Source organism: Xyrauchen texanus, chromosome 23 (assembly GCF_025860055.1).
Source record: "Xyrauchen texanus isolate HMW12.3.18 chromosome 23, RBS_HiC_50CHRs, whole genome shotgun sequence".
Taxonomy (NCBI): domain Eukaryota; kingdom Metazoa; phylum Chordata; class Actinopteri; order Cypriniformes; family Catostomidae; genus Xyrauchen; species Xyrauchen texanus.
This window is the reverse complement of record NC_068298.1, coordinates 25,276,304-25,291,619: the sequence shown is the minus strand read 5'-3', so window position 1 is coordinate 25,291,619 and position 15,316 is coordinate 25,276,304. Positions and strand designations below refer to the sequence as shown.

At 39.0% G+C, this 15,316-nt stretch overlaps 2 protein-coding genes across 6 annotated transcripts in view; one reads left to right on the top strand and one right to left on the bottom strand.

The window, feature by feature from the left end:
* elf1 (E74-like ETS transcription factor 1) overlaps positions 1-9,065 on the top strand; it is a 60,244-nt gene extending 51,179 nt beyond the window's left edge. For 4 of the 5 annotated variants that reach the window (XM_052154735.1, XM_052154738.1, XM_052154734.1 and 1 more), the window contains 7 exons: positions 1,062-1,230; positions 2,988-3,095; positions 3,310-3,471; positions 3,727-3,810; positions 4,412-4,604; positions 4,700-5,050; positions 7,066-9,065. In XM_052154735.1, coding sequence (XP_052010695.1) covers positions 1,062-1,230; positions 2,988-3,095; positions 3,310-3,471; positions 3,727-3,810; positions 4,412-4,604; positions 4,700-5,050; positions 7,066-7,867 — 1,869 coding nt within the window. In that variant the 3' untranslated portion in view covers positions 7,868-9,065. The remainder of the gene's footprint in view (positions 1-1,061; positions 1,231-2,987; positions 3,096-3,309; positions 3,472-3,726; positions 3,811-4,411; positions 4,605-4,699; positions 5,051-7,065) is intronic. The other variant, XM_052154737.1, reaches the window with a different exon arrangement.
* LOC127663229 (uncharacterized) overlaps positions 1-15,316 on the bottom strand; it is a 516,242-nt gene that overhangs the window by 304,301 nt on the left and 196,625 nt on the right. The window lies entirely within an intron of this gene.

Genomic DNA, 15,316 nt, shown 5'->3' with positions numbered 1-15,316 from the left:
TAAAATGACTAAAAATTACCATTTAAAAAAATGTACTGCTCAAATAATAAATGAGTTTTAACAGAATAATTAATACAAGCGCTTTTATAAAATTATACCCTCCAAAAAACTGGCCACATTCACATTCATTGTCTGCATTCATTTCCATCGTAAGTGCCTCACTGTAACTTTGTAAACAAGATCATTTGTAACACTTAACTTGTATTGAACCCTTTAAGGGAAACAACATAGTCTTTCAGGACCATCAATGTTTATAAATTTATATCTAGTTGTCATGATGGACTGGAAAAGTAATGGAATTTCATTGGTCAAAAGGGTTGGGAACACTGTACTTAGAATGGCAGTTTTGGCCATAAATGGATGAAAAAGCCCCTCAAATCGCTGGCCATCAATGAGTGCAGCCGTGACTCATCCTGAGCGAGAAATTTAGAAAACCATGTTTTTTTTTTTTTTTTTTACTAAGAGTGGTGGTATATTTTGGCAGGAGGGTTGTGCTGACTGTGGCAGGGGGTGAGGAGCGTTTTCCTGTGGCTTTGGAGTCCAGTACCAGCTATTTCCTCTGTTCCCCCCTGTGCAGTGTATCTGTGATCTCCACCCTCACTCAGGAATGCTGCAGTGGAAATGTGGAAGCCTGGACTGGTGTTCCTGGTATGGAGTTCATGAGAGCAAGCAGGGTTATGTGTATACATGCCTTACTGGAACTATAGTACAGAACTTCTGTGTTTACATCATTCTCTCATGATACCACACAGTCCTGTCTCTGGCTTATGGATAATGTCTTGTTGTTATGCTGACGTGCAGTAGAGTCCAAACAAATGACGGAACTGGCTCAGGTTAAAGCCATTATGAATGGGCCATTAGCTGCAGACTCTGTGAGTACGAGTAACCAGGATGATTGTGGAATAGAGGCTTTCATCTATGGGGAAGGGGCAAATTCTTGTATTTTACAGCAATTATGGTGCACTTTTCTGCCTTTCTACAAAAAGCATTGCACAATGGTGAGTGTATTGGCTTGATTTTAGATCAATGATGCATTTATCTCTCTGTTTTTTCCATCACAGCTGGATGACCCTTCAGTGTTTCCAGCGGTGATCGTGGAGCAAGTGCCTGCCGCAGACCTCATGCAGGTGTACTCTGGACTGGAGGCCGATGAGGTGACTAATGGCATCATGGTGGATGGCATGGAGGATGTGGTGGAAGAGAACATCATGGGAGATGTGGGCCTATCTGGTAAGTGCAGCTCGTGATCGCAATCATAGACTCCATTTACGGTGGGACTTTTTTCTGTGACAGATTTTTCCCTACCACTTGATGAATGTGTTTCTTGTAATGAAAATGGGAAAAAAATAGATGGTGGCAGGGATGTAGCCTATATAAAATAGAAGTTTTTAATGTTTTACTCTGATTTTAAGTATTGTACAAAAAGGTGCTTTGCATGAAAAGTAAAAAGTTTACATTTAAACCTACAAGCCATCATCCTATAATCAATAGTTTCAGATTGAATGATGATATTATCAAAGAATATACACCAATCAGCTACAACATTAAAATCACCTGCCTAATATTGTGTAGGTCCCCCTCGTGCCGCCAAAACTGCGCCAACCCAGGCCTTCGTAATTTTATTTTTGGTATTTTTCAAATGCCTTTTCATGTACACATTTACAGTAATTGTTTTAGCTTCATCCCAAACCCAGACTTTAAATATGAAACTATAAAAATACATTTAAAATGACAAATTATTACATTTAAAACAATGATAGTCTAATCAAAAGAGTGAACAAATAACCAATTTTATATTTAGGGTACAATGGGGCTAAAGGCTAATTGGGGTAAAAGGCTCCTTTTTGATTTTATTTTGTCCCAAAACACTAAACAGCATGAAAAAGTACTACTGTACTTTCCCAAACACCTATGAACTGCAAAATGTTCCAAACCATGTGTAATGTTTAAAGTTTGATATTAAGGTCATTTGATAATATTTAATATATAAATATTTTAAAATGTTGTACATTTTATGTAGTTAATGAATGTCTTGAAAATTATCACATTTATTTTGAGACAAAATACGTATTTGTCATTTTCAATTTTCAATTGTGATCATATCAGAAGCATTTCAATAACTGTCCAATAAGTGAAAGGATAGTATTTGGGGTAAAAAGGGCCCACTGTTGCAGGGGCTAAAGTCCAATATTAAACACATTGTTTTTCTTAAGTTTTTCTTAGATTTGTTATTAAAAAAAAAAATCCCCTCACCACCTTTTAAATATATATATATATATATATATATATATATATATATATATATATATATATATGATTTTATTCAAAACAACCTTCAGTTGTTATTTTCACAGAAATTATGTTGCTCCATCAATATTCATTAAAAATAAATGTATGTCTTAAATCTTGATACAATTTGGGACCAAATATGAGATTCAAATGATTGAAGAAAACAAAGAAAATCAAGATAAATATCACTTGTAAGTAGAGCAGTTTTATTGACCGTCATTTCCAATCAAGCTTTATTTTTGCCAAATTATGCAAAAAAGTGAAAATATTATTTAATGTTGTGTATTTAGAAGATATACAATGCTATGTTCAGAAGTTAGACTTTGAAAGACAAATTAGTTATTAATTTGACAAATTAGTTATTGAGAAAAGTTACAAATGTCATTTCCACCACTGAATTTTATTAAACACAATACAGAATTTGAGATATCCAGGAAATGAAATGACACAAATCTCCCGTGGTGCATGTACACACACTGTTGGGCATTGTTAGTAGGCAAATTATATAAACAAGTGAGAGTGTGAAAGAATATTTAAACAGGATTTTACTCTCTAGAAATTCACAGGGCTGAAAGTGAAAGATAAAGAAACACCCATATACCCAATAAAATAACATGATTGCAACTATGTTTCAATAGCGAAGTACCACTGAAGTGAGAGAAACGTGTTTAGTAAGTGCTTGTTGTGCTTGTCCACAGTAGAGACTTCAGTCTCAGGTGGAGAGGACAATATGGAGACCATTGAGGCAGCTGAAGCCCTGCTGAACATGGAATCTCCTAATAACATCCTGGATGAGAAGCGCATGAGTATGTGATGACTCACTGTCTGTTTACTTGGTGCCGTTTATTTAGCAGTGCATGTGGGGAGAATTCTTGAAAACACTTTATACCTTCCCGTCATGTTAAGTCATTTAGCACACACTGGTACTATTTTTTCATACTAGTTTAAAAAGATATTTGGAATGTTTGAGGAAGCAGTACTATAAACAGCCTCTCATTCTTGACATCTTCTGCTCTGTAGTTCACACATATGGGTCAATGCTGGAATCACCCCTGACCTACATTTCCCTGCGTCCAGAGCAGCTCTCAAATGGCTGCATGGATGTTAATTTGGATGAGGATACGTCCTCCATGGATGAGACCCCTCAAAAGAACCTCTCCAAGCCTGCCAGGAAACCCAAAGGTACCACTAAATCTCCAGTAGAGGGCAGTGTACACCACAGTCGTTATCTCTTGATGTCCTACTTTACACTAAATACTGAAGTTGAGACAAAAGAATGCAAAAGTAGCCTAAGGTCTCCAAGCCAGGCAAAGCTGGTTAGGAGGATTTATTTTAATAAAAAAAAAATATATATATATTTGGCAATGGGATGAATGGTTAACGAAATTAATATTTAGTCTGTTACTATTTTTCAAACTTCTTTTAATCTTTTTGCAGTGCGTAAACCAAGACCGGTGCGGCCTTGCTCTCCCATTACCAATCCCGCTCTCCCACTGAAGAAAAAAAGCAAAGAGGGCAAAGGTAAGCATGACCTCACATTGCTGCTTGAGCGTGAAGGGAAATAAGTTGGAAAGTAGCAGTTCTCTCTCATATGCACCGCGCATCGCTCTTACCGGGGCTTTGCTGGCGGAGAGAGGCAGAGCTGAGGCTTCTTAATTGATGAGGTCCCCTTAAAGTGCTGTGTTTTGAGGGAACTAAAACTGATAGTGGGCTGGAGGGCACATCAATGCTGTCCTGACACCGGCGCCTTATGCATGCGGCCCATTCCCAGCTCAGAGAGGAGGCCGGCCGCATACATATACATCACCCTGACATGCCAGTCTTTTCATTCTCCAGCCCCTGCTGCCAGGGTAGCTGTTTTTAACCACTTCTGGCCAAGGCACACAACAAACAAGAATAATCTACTGCCAAGCCCCTCTAATTAATTCCATGCCCGCGTAGGCTTGTGCGAAAGGACAATTGATTTATTAGGGTTATGAGAAAGAATCCAATAATTGCACCTCTGCCAATTCCGTGTGTTAAATAAGACCTGTGGAATCGGGTGTGAAAGATGAAAGGTGTTTAAGAAGTCTAAACTTTTAATGAGTCGACAGAGGACTATAAAAGCCCCTTGCTGTTGCAGGTAACACTATCTACTTGTGGGAGTTCCTCCTGGCCTTGCTGCAGGACAAAAACACCTGTCCCAAATACATCAAGTGGACGCAGAGAGAGAAGGGCATTTTTAAGCTGGTGGACTCCAAGGCTGTGTCTAAGCTGTGGGGGAAGCACAAAAACAAGCCTGATATGAACTACGAGACCATGGGCAGAGCACTCAGGTGAGCCGATGGCTTCAAACGCTTATCACTCAAAGGGACTAATCATGCCAAAGGAATTGCTTTTCCTGACCTCCTACTTCCTCTTTCTCTACTAGATACTATTACCAGAGGGGTATACTGGCCAAGGTTGAAGGACAGAGGCTTGTTTACCAGTTTAAGGAGATGCCAACAGATCTTGTCATTATTGATGAGGATGATAGTCAAGGGGACGACCACAGCGCTGGGTACGGAGGGCACCGCTCGGCCCTTCACGGACGGAGCATGGGGCGCAGTACATCGCGCGCACAAGGAAGAAGCTCTGGAGGCACACAGGTGAGGTCAGTGAAGAGAGAGATGAGCCCTGGGCTGACCAGTAATGGAAAACAAGCAGAACAGCTGCTGCAGACTATCCATGTTCTGCAGCCAAACCAGGGAGCTGCTGTCCCAGTGCCTGCACACTCTGTAAGGTGAGAGATGTGTGCATGCACAAACACAAGCACAATGACATCTTCACTCACCACGAGTAGGTGTACATACATGTTTGCTTATAAATTAAAAAATTATGTTGAGAAACTCTACATGTACCGTAATTTCCAGACTATAAGCCGCAACTTTTTTCCCACGCTTTGAACCTCGCAGCTTATACAATGACGCGGCTAATATATGGATTTTTCCCGCTTTCAACTTTTATAAAAAAATAAATAAAAACATTCTGTGACATGCTCAGTTTTTTGGCGGCGTGAAGCCAAAAAAATTTCATTAGACCAATGAAATTGCCGAACGGGTTAAGGTCAAAACAACTTTTTTGTTTACTGTTTAGATTAAATCGAGCGCGCTCAAACTTCCCATCATTCTGATTACGGTAGTAAATTTGTCACCCTCACCATGGTAAAGACATGGAGAAACGCATATGATGCAGCTTTCAAGTTGAAGGCGATTGATCTGGCTGTTGGAAAATGAAATAGAGCTGCTGCACGGGAGCTTGGTCTTAATGAGTCGATGATAAGACGTTGGAAACAGCAGCGTGAGGAATTGACTCAGTGCAAAAAGACAACTAAATCTGAGGCTATTCAACTCCGACACCAAAGGAGATGACTTCAGTGGTTTCAGTGCACAGGACGAGGAAGATAGTGACCAATGACTTTCTTGGTAGGCTACTGTTTACTGCAAATGTTTTATTACAAGCCGTGTGTGGCAGCGGGGGCGCTTACACCTGCGCTAAATTATGTCTAACACCGGTGTCTAATTTCAAGTGCCCTGCTTCACATGTCCTTCTTGGGAAAACTGTCACACGGGCACCAGTGTGACAGTTTTCAGCAGGGCACTTGACGTTCCAGGTAAGGCTTTTAATGGCCACAGCAATGTTTACAATCAATTTTATAAAGTTTCTCAATTCTTCTATGCGCCAACACTAGACTGACGTGTGTCACTCTCTCAGCTCTGTGGCTGCTGCCTTTTATGCCGCTCTCCCCATGCTTACTGAAATTAGACACCGTGTTAGACATAATTTAGCTCAGGTGTAAGCCCTTACCGCTTTTCTCTCCGGACGGCGCTTGACTACGCCCCGCTGCCACACCGTGTTTCGTTAAAGCCTATTTATTTTTGTTACAAGCCGTGTTTCGTTAAAGCCTGAGTAAAGTTCATTTGTTTCAATGTACCGGTAGGCACCTGCGGCTTATAGACATGTGCGGCTTATTTATGTTCAAAATAATATTTTATTTAAAAATCAGTGGGTGCGGCTTATATTCAGGTGCTCTCAATAGTCCGGAAATTACGGTAAACGTACTTCTTAGGGATGCCAGGGATGTCAAGAATTCTCATAGTTGATTGCTTTAAAATTTGTTTGCTACTATTTGTTTTTTACTGCCAAAGATTAAGCATGAAATTTCAAATTATTTAAAATGAAAAACATACATGCTAGCATGGATTACATGTAGGGAAATGTACATTGATTAAGGTTTTTTTTTAATTATTATGTCAACAATAACAATGAAAAATCGAGAAAGAATTAATTAAAATAATCCACTCATAGTATGCTGGGTATTTACCTGCTTGAGCTACGTGACCTGAGAGCTAAACACTGGCAAAATGAACCAGAGTTAAAGTAAACCCTGAAACGCATCCTATATTACTGAGATTAATAAATGCAATATTGTAATATATGCATTCACTTCTAAAAATGAAGGAAATACTATTTCTAATCATATATAATGTAACAATATTCCTTTAATATATTTGGTTTTTGATATAGATTGATATGTCTTTGATGTGCATATTATTGTCAATTTAAATATTTTTGTTGACTAAAATTATATGCTATTTTTAACTAAATCTGACTAAATTAATGAATTTGACAAAACAAAGTTTTACTAAATTTAAAGGACATTTTTGTCAAAAGTGTAAAAATTAAATACACTGTCAACAAGCTATCCTAACCTATGTGATTGTTTCCAGCTATAATGTTTTTGTTTTGTAAACCCAGGACTATTAATATGCCAGGCACTGTTCCAATGGTCCTCACATCTGGAGCACAAGGAGGAGGTCAGGTCACCCTGCAGACCCTGCCCCTGTCCTCTGTCCTGACCAATGGTGATTCCTCCACTCACCCCTCCCCGCCTCGGGTCATTCTCCACACTGTGCCTTCCACCAGCCCTGGGGGTAAAGATGTGCTCACCATCCAGACTGCCTCTATGACGACCGACAGCATCCAGCACCAGCAGCTCCTCGTGTCTCTGGGCTCATCCAGCGGAGGGGTCATCAGCACCACCCCCCAGCAAGCCGGGTCTCTTAATGGCATCACCCGCATGGTCACCCTCAACGCCAATGGGCAACCCGTAGTGGCCCAGCAGCCCGGAACAGTCATCGCCACTGTCCTGAAGCCCAGCGAGCTTCAAGGCCTGCAGGTAAAAGAGGAGATGCTAGACCCCCAGTACCTTCAGTGTCTGGTCAATAGCAACCCCACCGTGACCCCATACTGCAAAGAGGAGATGGATGAGGGTGTGGCGGAGCTGAGCTACAGGACTGTGATCATCAACAATGCAGGTCAGGAGCTGAACCAGACCATCAACAGACACTCAGACATGAGCTTCAAGCTGGCCAGCAGTCCCAGTGAGGGTCTCACCCCTGTGGAGGAGCTGGAGGTGAGGGGTGAAGTGGCTTTGCATCCAGATCAAGAGGCCAAAGAGCTGTTGGAGGCCTCTGAAGGTCTGCAAGATCTGCCGGTCTCCATACAGATACCTGCGTCCCACTTCATCCAGGTAAAATCGGAACCTGTTGAGACCTAAACTATCTGCAGAAGCAGAGGAATGTGGACATAATCGACCAACACATGAAAACAAAGACATGGTCCGATTGTTAGAATGTGCTTTGACCTGTTGTTTACTCAAAGTTATTGTGCCTAAATCTGAACATTTAAGGGATAGCGACCACAATGTCATAAAAGCTCTTTTGGCTAGTTCTCTGACACCCCCTCCAAATCCAACAGAAGAACAGCCATTCTCAAACCAGGGATATTCCCACCATATGTGCCAGTTGAGATGTTTCTGTCACTGCTAACTCATCTCCACAGACGAATCCAAAGACTTGATCCAACAAAGGGACCAAAGGAGGAGTTGGTGGATAGCCAAAATGAAACCAACAACACACCATTGACTCTTAAGAGAAAGACCAAAGTTGTTTGAGACTTGCGAGATAATTTTGTTTCTCTCTGATGTAGCACCATATTCATGGACTTCAAAACCCCCAAAAGTATGCCTTTTGGAATAAGACTGAGAGTGCCTCATGAAAAGCCTGCAGGTGGTTAATACTTTGTTTTGGAATTTATGTTTTGAAGGGGGAAATTGTATGATTCACTCTCATAATAGTGCTGACCAGGTTATTAGCTTTCCATAACATGCTAATTTAAAGCACTGTGCTTTCATGGAAATGGGCATTCCCTGTCCAAAGAGACAGTTTAACTCAACTTTGTTTGTACATATTAACCGAGTAGAGAGTATAATGACAAATTCCCAAATCATCAGCTAAAGTATTTCCCCATTATAATCTTGTTCATATGAAATGGAGCGCAGTATATGTAAATGTATAATATACAACTGAGATTACAATTTATGGCCACAAATTTATTTATTTTCTGAATTTCTAAATTCTGTATAAAAAAGCCTTTTTTTTTTTTTTAAACAAATGCAAAAATGAGGGGAAATAAATATAAATATGCAGAATGTAGTGCTAATTTTACCCATAGCAAAAAACAAAACAACAAAAAAAAAAACAATTCCAGTATGTTTGTTTATTGCAAGCTGTGTTTTTTCGATTTAAAGCATTCCATGTAATCTGCACACCTTTCATATTGTATCTATTTTTTCATCATAAGGGGATACGAAAGTAGCTTTATGAGATTGAACTTTATCATGCTGTTCTTATACACTGTTATGTGTTTAAAGCCATTTTTACAGAGCATACTTGCTATAAATGCTGTGTCCTTTGGTTTGTGTCTTTTTAAGCTGATGTAGTTTTACCGTGCATCACTTGATCGATGCATTCCCTAACACATCTGTTTTTCAGGACAAAGTTTATCACAGACTATGTCATGAGCACTGCTGGTGCTGTCTATGACATTTAGGCTGATGCTTCTTGGTAGACTTGTTCAATGTTTTTATTTGTAGTGTTTCTATTCCTTACTCGCATCATTTATATCCAATGAATCTGCAGCAAACTTTCTTAATAGCTGCATCTCCACTAGTAGAGATTTTGGATGCTGGAACCATGTTGATCCTGAACTAAATTTGTTGTAAATTAGAAGTGACTGAAGTTTCGGACTCCCTGAAGCCCAGATGCTGGCAGCAGGCCTCTGCCTTAATTTAGTTTGACAAACATCTGAGATCTGCTCAATTTTGATGGTGCTGCTCTGACAATCGTGGCTACACCATGTATTATGCAATATTACATCAAGACAATCTGTGATCTTGTTCATAATGTTAGAAAAATGTCCTATGCACTGCATTCTGGCCAGCATGCAGTCTTTATACTTGCTTTGTCTGAAATTCTGTTGACCACAGAAATGGAGATAATTAGATTATGGGTAAAGGTATGCCATTGCTCTTCCTGTATTTCATCTTGCCTTTTCTTGGGGCTTTTCTTTGTTTTTCTATATTCTTATAGTAGACAAAATTTGTTTTCTAAAAAAAAAAAAAAAAAGCAAACAAAAAAACAAACCAAAGGAGACTAAATATAATAAAACAAATTTTGCCTTAACGAAAACTTGTGATCTATTCCCTTTTGCTATGGAAATTAAAACTCAAGTTTGCAGACTGACTGTGTAACCATCACAAAATCCACAAGTCTGATGCAATAATTGTTCCATTGTTTTAAAACGTGTTTACCTCCTGGTGCATTTCCTCAAGTGTTTCTCCTGTTAACGTGAAATAACAGAGGTCAGATGCACTTGTAGGAATCTTGCAACACCTTGCTGACAATCAAGACATCAGCGGGGAGCTCTGTTTCCTGCCGTATGTGCTCTTATGGGGCAGGGTAAGAGCATCAGCATTTTTAACATTTCCACCCTCATTATTTGACATCTGAAGTAATAAATTTTGAGGGCAAAGCATCTGTCAACAACTAAACACGGGATTTAGGCTATCATCTCACAGACTGTGATAGGACACAAAATGCTTTCCTGCCGTTTTTGACACCCGCTGGTCTGTGTGTGCCGTGACTTGTGGCATGGATAGAAATTATTGTGTGTGTGTGAATACTCAGTGGTATGGGGTTGGAGAGGCTTGCTGTGGTCTTATATTCAGGGATGTGTGGGCGCACATGTTTGTGTCCACTGATGGAGCCATCTGGCAGCTGGTACATGCTGGAGCGCTTACCCCCAAGTATACTATTCACACACAGCTGCAGATTACACAGCATTCTGAACCCTACAGGCAACTCTGAAAAATAAAACAATAACATCCACAACAACACAATACCAGAACTGTTAGAGGCAACCGTAGCCACAAGTATGGACTGAGCAAAATGGCAATAGAAAGAGGTCATTAAAAACAGTTGGCCTGTGAAAACTGGAAGATATTTTATCACATCTTGGGAAAAATATCATGTTACATGTATTAGGTCAGTTTTAAACGTTTTGTTTCAACGTCAAGATTTTGTGTTAATGTGTAAATCCAACAGTCCTGTCCTGTCCTGTGAAAATAAATTTTGAAAGTATAATATATGCACTATGAATGGACAGTTTTGGTCCTTGATATTGATTGGTCAATATAACTTTCCAGCTTTGTTAAAACACATATACAATATTAATATATATATATATTAGAGATAGAGAAAGATAGAGAGAGAAATATAATGTATATGTATGTATGTATGTGTGTTTGTGTATAGTACATGCATGTGTATATTAGTAATACAGTAACAGTTATAATGCAAAACACTTTTTCAGACATCTTGGTTCCAGAAGTGCCATTCTTTTGTCCATAGAGATTTTATAAAATCATTCATAGAATTTTTCCACACTGTATACTTAATTTGTTTAATGAACTGATGACCAACCATCTCATGAGCATTGTGAATGACATAATTGAATTGAAAATGATGGAAATACACAAAACTATTCATTTACAGTTGTTGATTATAAGAAATAATATATTTTATGTAGTTCATTCACAAGTAGTTCATGGAAGTGGGCGGTCACTGCATGGCTCTTTTGCCAAGACCCACATATTGATGGAACTTTCTCTGCAGAATCATGGGTAGTGTAGATATTTATTTAAAAATTATGTTGAAATAAACTGATAGTACAGTTAGCAGAGAGTTTTGTTATTGTAGGATCGGCCACATTATGGCGACTCAGTGACGAGCGCCATTTCCTATCAGACATTTTTGCATCGGCTGTTTACCTTCCCTTGTGGCGTGCCCAAAAGTGCATTGCGTCAGACCTGGCCACCATCAAATGCATCCTCGTTATTCGGCCTGATTAAGAACACATCCAGGTAATTTTATGCATTCACTGTAATTTGCGTTCTTGTGTATTACAATTGAACTACGGTAGTGAATGATGATATTGAACAAGAACGCAAGATCACATCAGAATGCACATTAGGAAGAAGCCATTACTGTTTCCGATTTCAGTGTAAGATAAGTCTATGGTTGCACATTCTTGAACAAAATTTGGGTGGGGCAAATAAAAAGGCTCATCCCTTTATATTAAATAGCCTGTAGCCTTTAGTTTACATCTCAGCTATGAACATGATTTGCTTCTTGCTATTAGGTGAAGGGATTTTTTCATTCTAGAGAGCACTTAAAGGGATACTTCACCCAAAAATGAAAATTCTCTCATCATTTCACAATCATGCCATCCCAGATGTGTATGACTTTCTTTCTTCTGCAGAACACAAATTATGATTTTTAGAAGAATATCTCAGCTCTGTAGGTCCATACAATGCAAGTGAATGGGTGCCAAAATGTTGATGCTCAAAAAAGCACAAAAAGGCTCCAGTGTTTTAATCCATATTTTCAGAAGTTATCTGATAGGTGTGGGTGAGAAACAGAACAATATTTAAGTCCTTTTTGCTTGAAATTCTTCTCCCTGACAAGTAGGGGGTAGTAGCCTATGCATGAATAATATGAATCACCAAAAGGAAAAGAAGAAGAATGTGAAAGTGAACTGTTTCTCACCCACATGTCTCATATTAATTCTGATTACATTGATTTAACCACTGGAGTCTTATGGATTACTTTCATGCTGATTTATGAGATTTTTGGAGCATCAAAATTTTGGCACCCATTCAGTTGCGGCATTCACTAAAGTACAGGGGTTTCAGTACAGCGACGCACAAGGGGCGTGGCCATGACATAAAACAAATGCGCATTATAGTGCCTTCTTTCCGCTGGCTTTTCATAACAGCGACAGCAAACTGATGGAACAGCCATGGAGAATCTAAGACAAAATAGGGAAATCGGTAAATGTTTTTGTTGATGCAAATTTTGAATTAGGAGAACGCCTACACTACCACGTCACATTTTTACGCTGTACTGAAACCCCTGGAAATAAGTGAATGCCATTCAGTTGCATTGTATGGACAAAAAGAGTTGAGAAATTCTTCTAAGAATCTTCATTTGAGTTCAGCAGATGAAAGAAAGTCATACACATCTGGGATGGCATAAGGGTGAGTAAATTATGAGATAATTTTCATTTTTGGGTGAACTATCCCTTTATTTGGACAAAGTGAGTGCAAGATGATTTGCTGATATTTTTGGTCCATTTTGCCAGAAGAGAAAGAAGGTGATTTGTCAACTTTTAGGAGTACACTATCATATACAGTAGATATCAACAGAGCTGAGACATTCACTAAAAGACAAAGCTCTAATTTTTATTTTATTGATATTCCACATAATCAATTAATATGTGGTCCTAAAAACGGCAGGCATGCCTATACAAGCATTAGAAAACATGCTATACTTAAGAAAAATTCAGTCACACTGCAGGGCATGGTTTGACATTACTACTTACTACCTTTAAAAGTAGATTGTTTTAATAAGATCATAAGATCTATGAATAATCAAGAACCCTTGCATACTGTATTTCCAAAAAGAAGGCAGACAATTTGTATTTAAATGAAAACTTATTTCTAATAAGCTGCAATTCACCAGCGTCACTCAGGAGTCTTTACATCTATACAGCTGCAGAAAATCAGCTCAAGGAACGTACTATTTTTAAAGCAAGCCAAGAAGACAAGTGGCCGGAGGCCAATGACATGCTTGAAGAGAGCAAGTGTTTATTGCATCATGGCCTCTCTGGAGTGAGGAGTGGCGGGGCGGTTGAGGGATGGCGGTTATTAGAAATCTGCCTGCAGTCAGTGGAGCTGTGGAAAGATTACTCACACACCCTGTATACTGCCGCGCGCACCCACACACGCGCATCTGACCAAACAATGCGTTAATTCTGCAACGGGACTCAAACGACATCCACTGAAATTATGTCCTTTGTTCATCGCTTCATATTTACATCAAATTCTTAAAGCGGCCGTTTCACTGCGGGAATTTACAAATGTTAAAATCAATACTCTGACACGGCTATTAGACTTATAACCCTCCACTGCCTGAATTGATCAAATTTGAAAAATGAAACAATCAACACGCTGGTATATTTCGCGGGTTATATCAGAATAAATCACAGTGCTATTGTCATATCTAGCAGAACCACAGGATGGCAGTAGCGACACATCTCAGTAATTCACATTTAACAAGAGATCTGCACTCTTCAAGTACATCTGCTGATTTCGAGCAGAAAGTGTGCCTTTAAAACACAGGCAACCTGCTCCAAGTATGCGAATGGGCGAGTTAAATCCTGGGAACGAAAACAAACAGCTTGGAGGTAAATTACAATGCACTTTTGATGTGCTAACAAAAGGAATTAATTCACATGCCTAGCTGTGCAATCTCCAGTCATCTTCTTTCACTGATCCAGACTTATTGAATTTGTGCCCTCTGTTTAACGCATTCAGTGTTGCTGCAGGATCAGTCTCAATCTTTCTATGTCTGCGAATGAAATAGTAGAGGCAGCTCTGAGTTTTAGCAAAAGAAAATAGGCACTGTTATTTTTGCTACTTACATTTGATGTACTCATTTTCCTTCTCACTGTTGTATTTGGTATTGTTTGCAGAGAATAGGAGCGTTGCACGTTGATTTGACGATACTTTCATTCTAGTCTTTATGTAAATCTGTTGAAATGTATCTGGGTACCATGGCAATAACGTCATATGCTTGGCGCACACTCTTTGTCATCTTGTTAGTCAGCACAAGTAGAAATGCACCAATAAAAATGTGTTTTCAATAACAAGCTGAAATAAGCCGATCCATTTCTTAGTGCAGCAAGTGAATATGTATGCGAGTATTTTTCTGTAGACAGCTACACTGCACTTTACGTTGTACAAGCACTTATATGTTCAGAAGTGTGGGTTGTATTTAGAATTTTTGGTTAAAATGTTGTGAATTTTTGTGAAGTAATTTCATTATTTCACATGCAATGTGACATCATATGGATAGGATAGGTACATGGAATTTGTACATTAAAAAAGCTAAAATGTGGTTAAAACGTGAAATCACAAAATCTAAAATAAAAGTTACATTTTCGCAAACTATATAGCCTATACAGTTAAGCGCAGAAGTTTGCATACCCTTTTTGTTCCACACCCCTTTCATAATGTATACAGATAGCCTATAAAAGAGATTTCGAACCTTTTGTAATAGTTGTGTATTACACCTTTAATTGTCAAAATAACTTTTGGCCCTCTAGCGGTTAAAAAATAAAACTGCATGCGTCTTGCAAGAGAACATTGTTTTGGTTGTGCTTCAGATCTGTGTTAACATTAGACACAACGATTGCTAGCACCGATTTCAGTTTAACTATTGAATTTCACTACACACACACACAGACCTGTGTGTGATTGCACAACATAAACCATATCAATTAAATATCTCCCCTGTTGAGTAAGAAAAAAGCCACCTCTGAATCGCTTTTAAATCCTTTCAGTTGTCTGCTCCTCTGAAAAGCCAAGCCGATGTTGATTTGGGTTTTATTACGGACTCTGTCGCTTTCCTTTTTTGCTTGTAGACTGCTCTGTTCGGGGTTTATTTGTTTTTACAAAATGATTCCCTGGAGGTTTGCCGTTTTGAATGATCCATGGTACATTTTTCTCATTTGTTTTGACAACAAACTTTCAGCTTCAGCTACT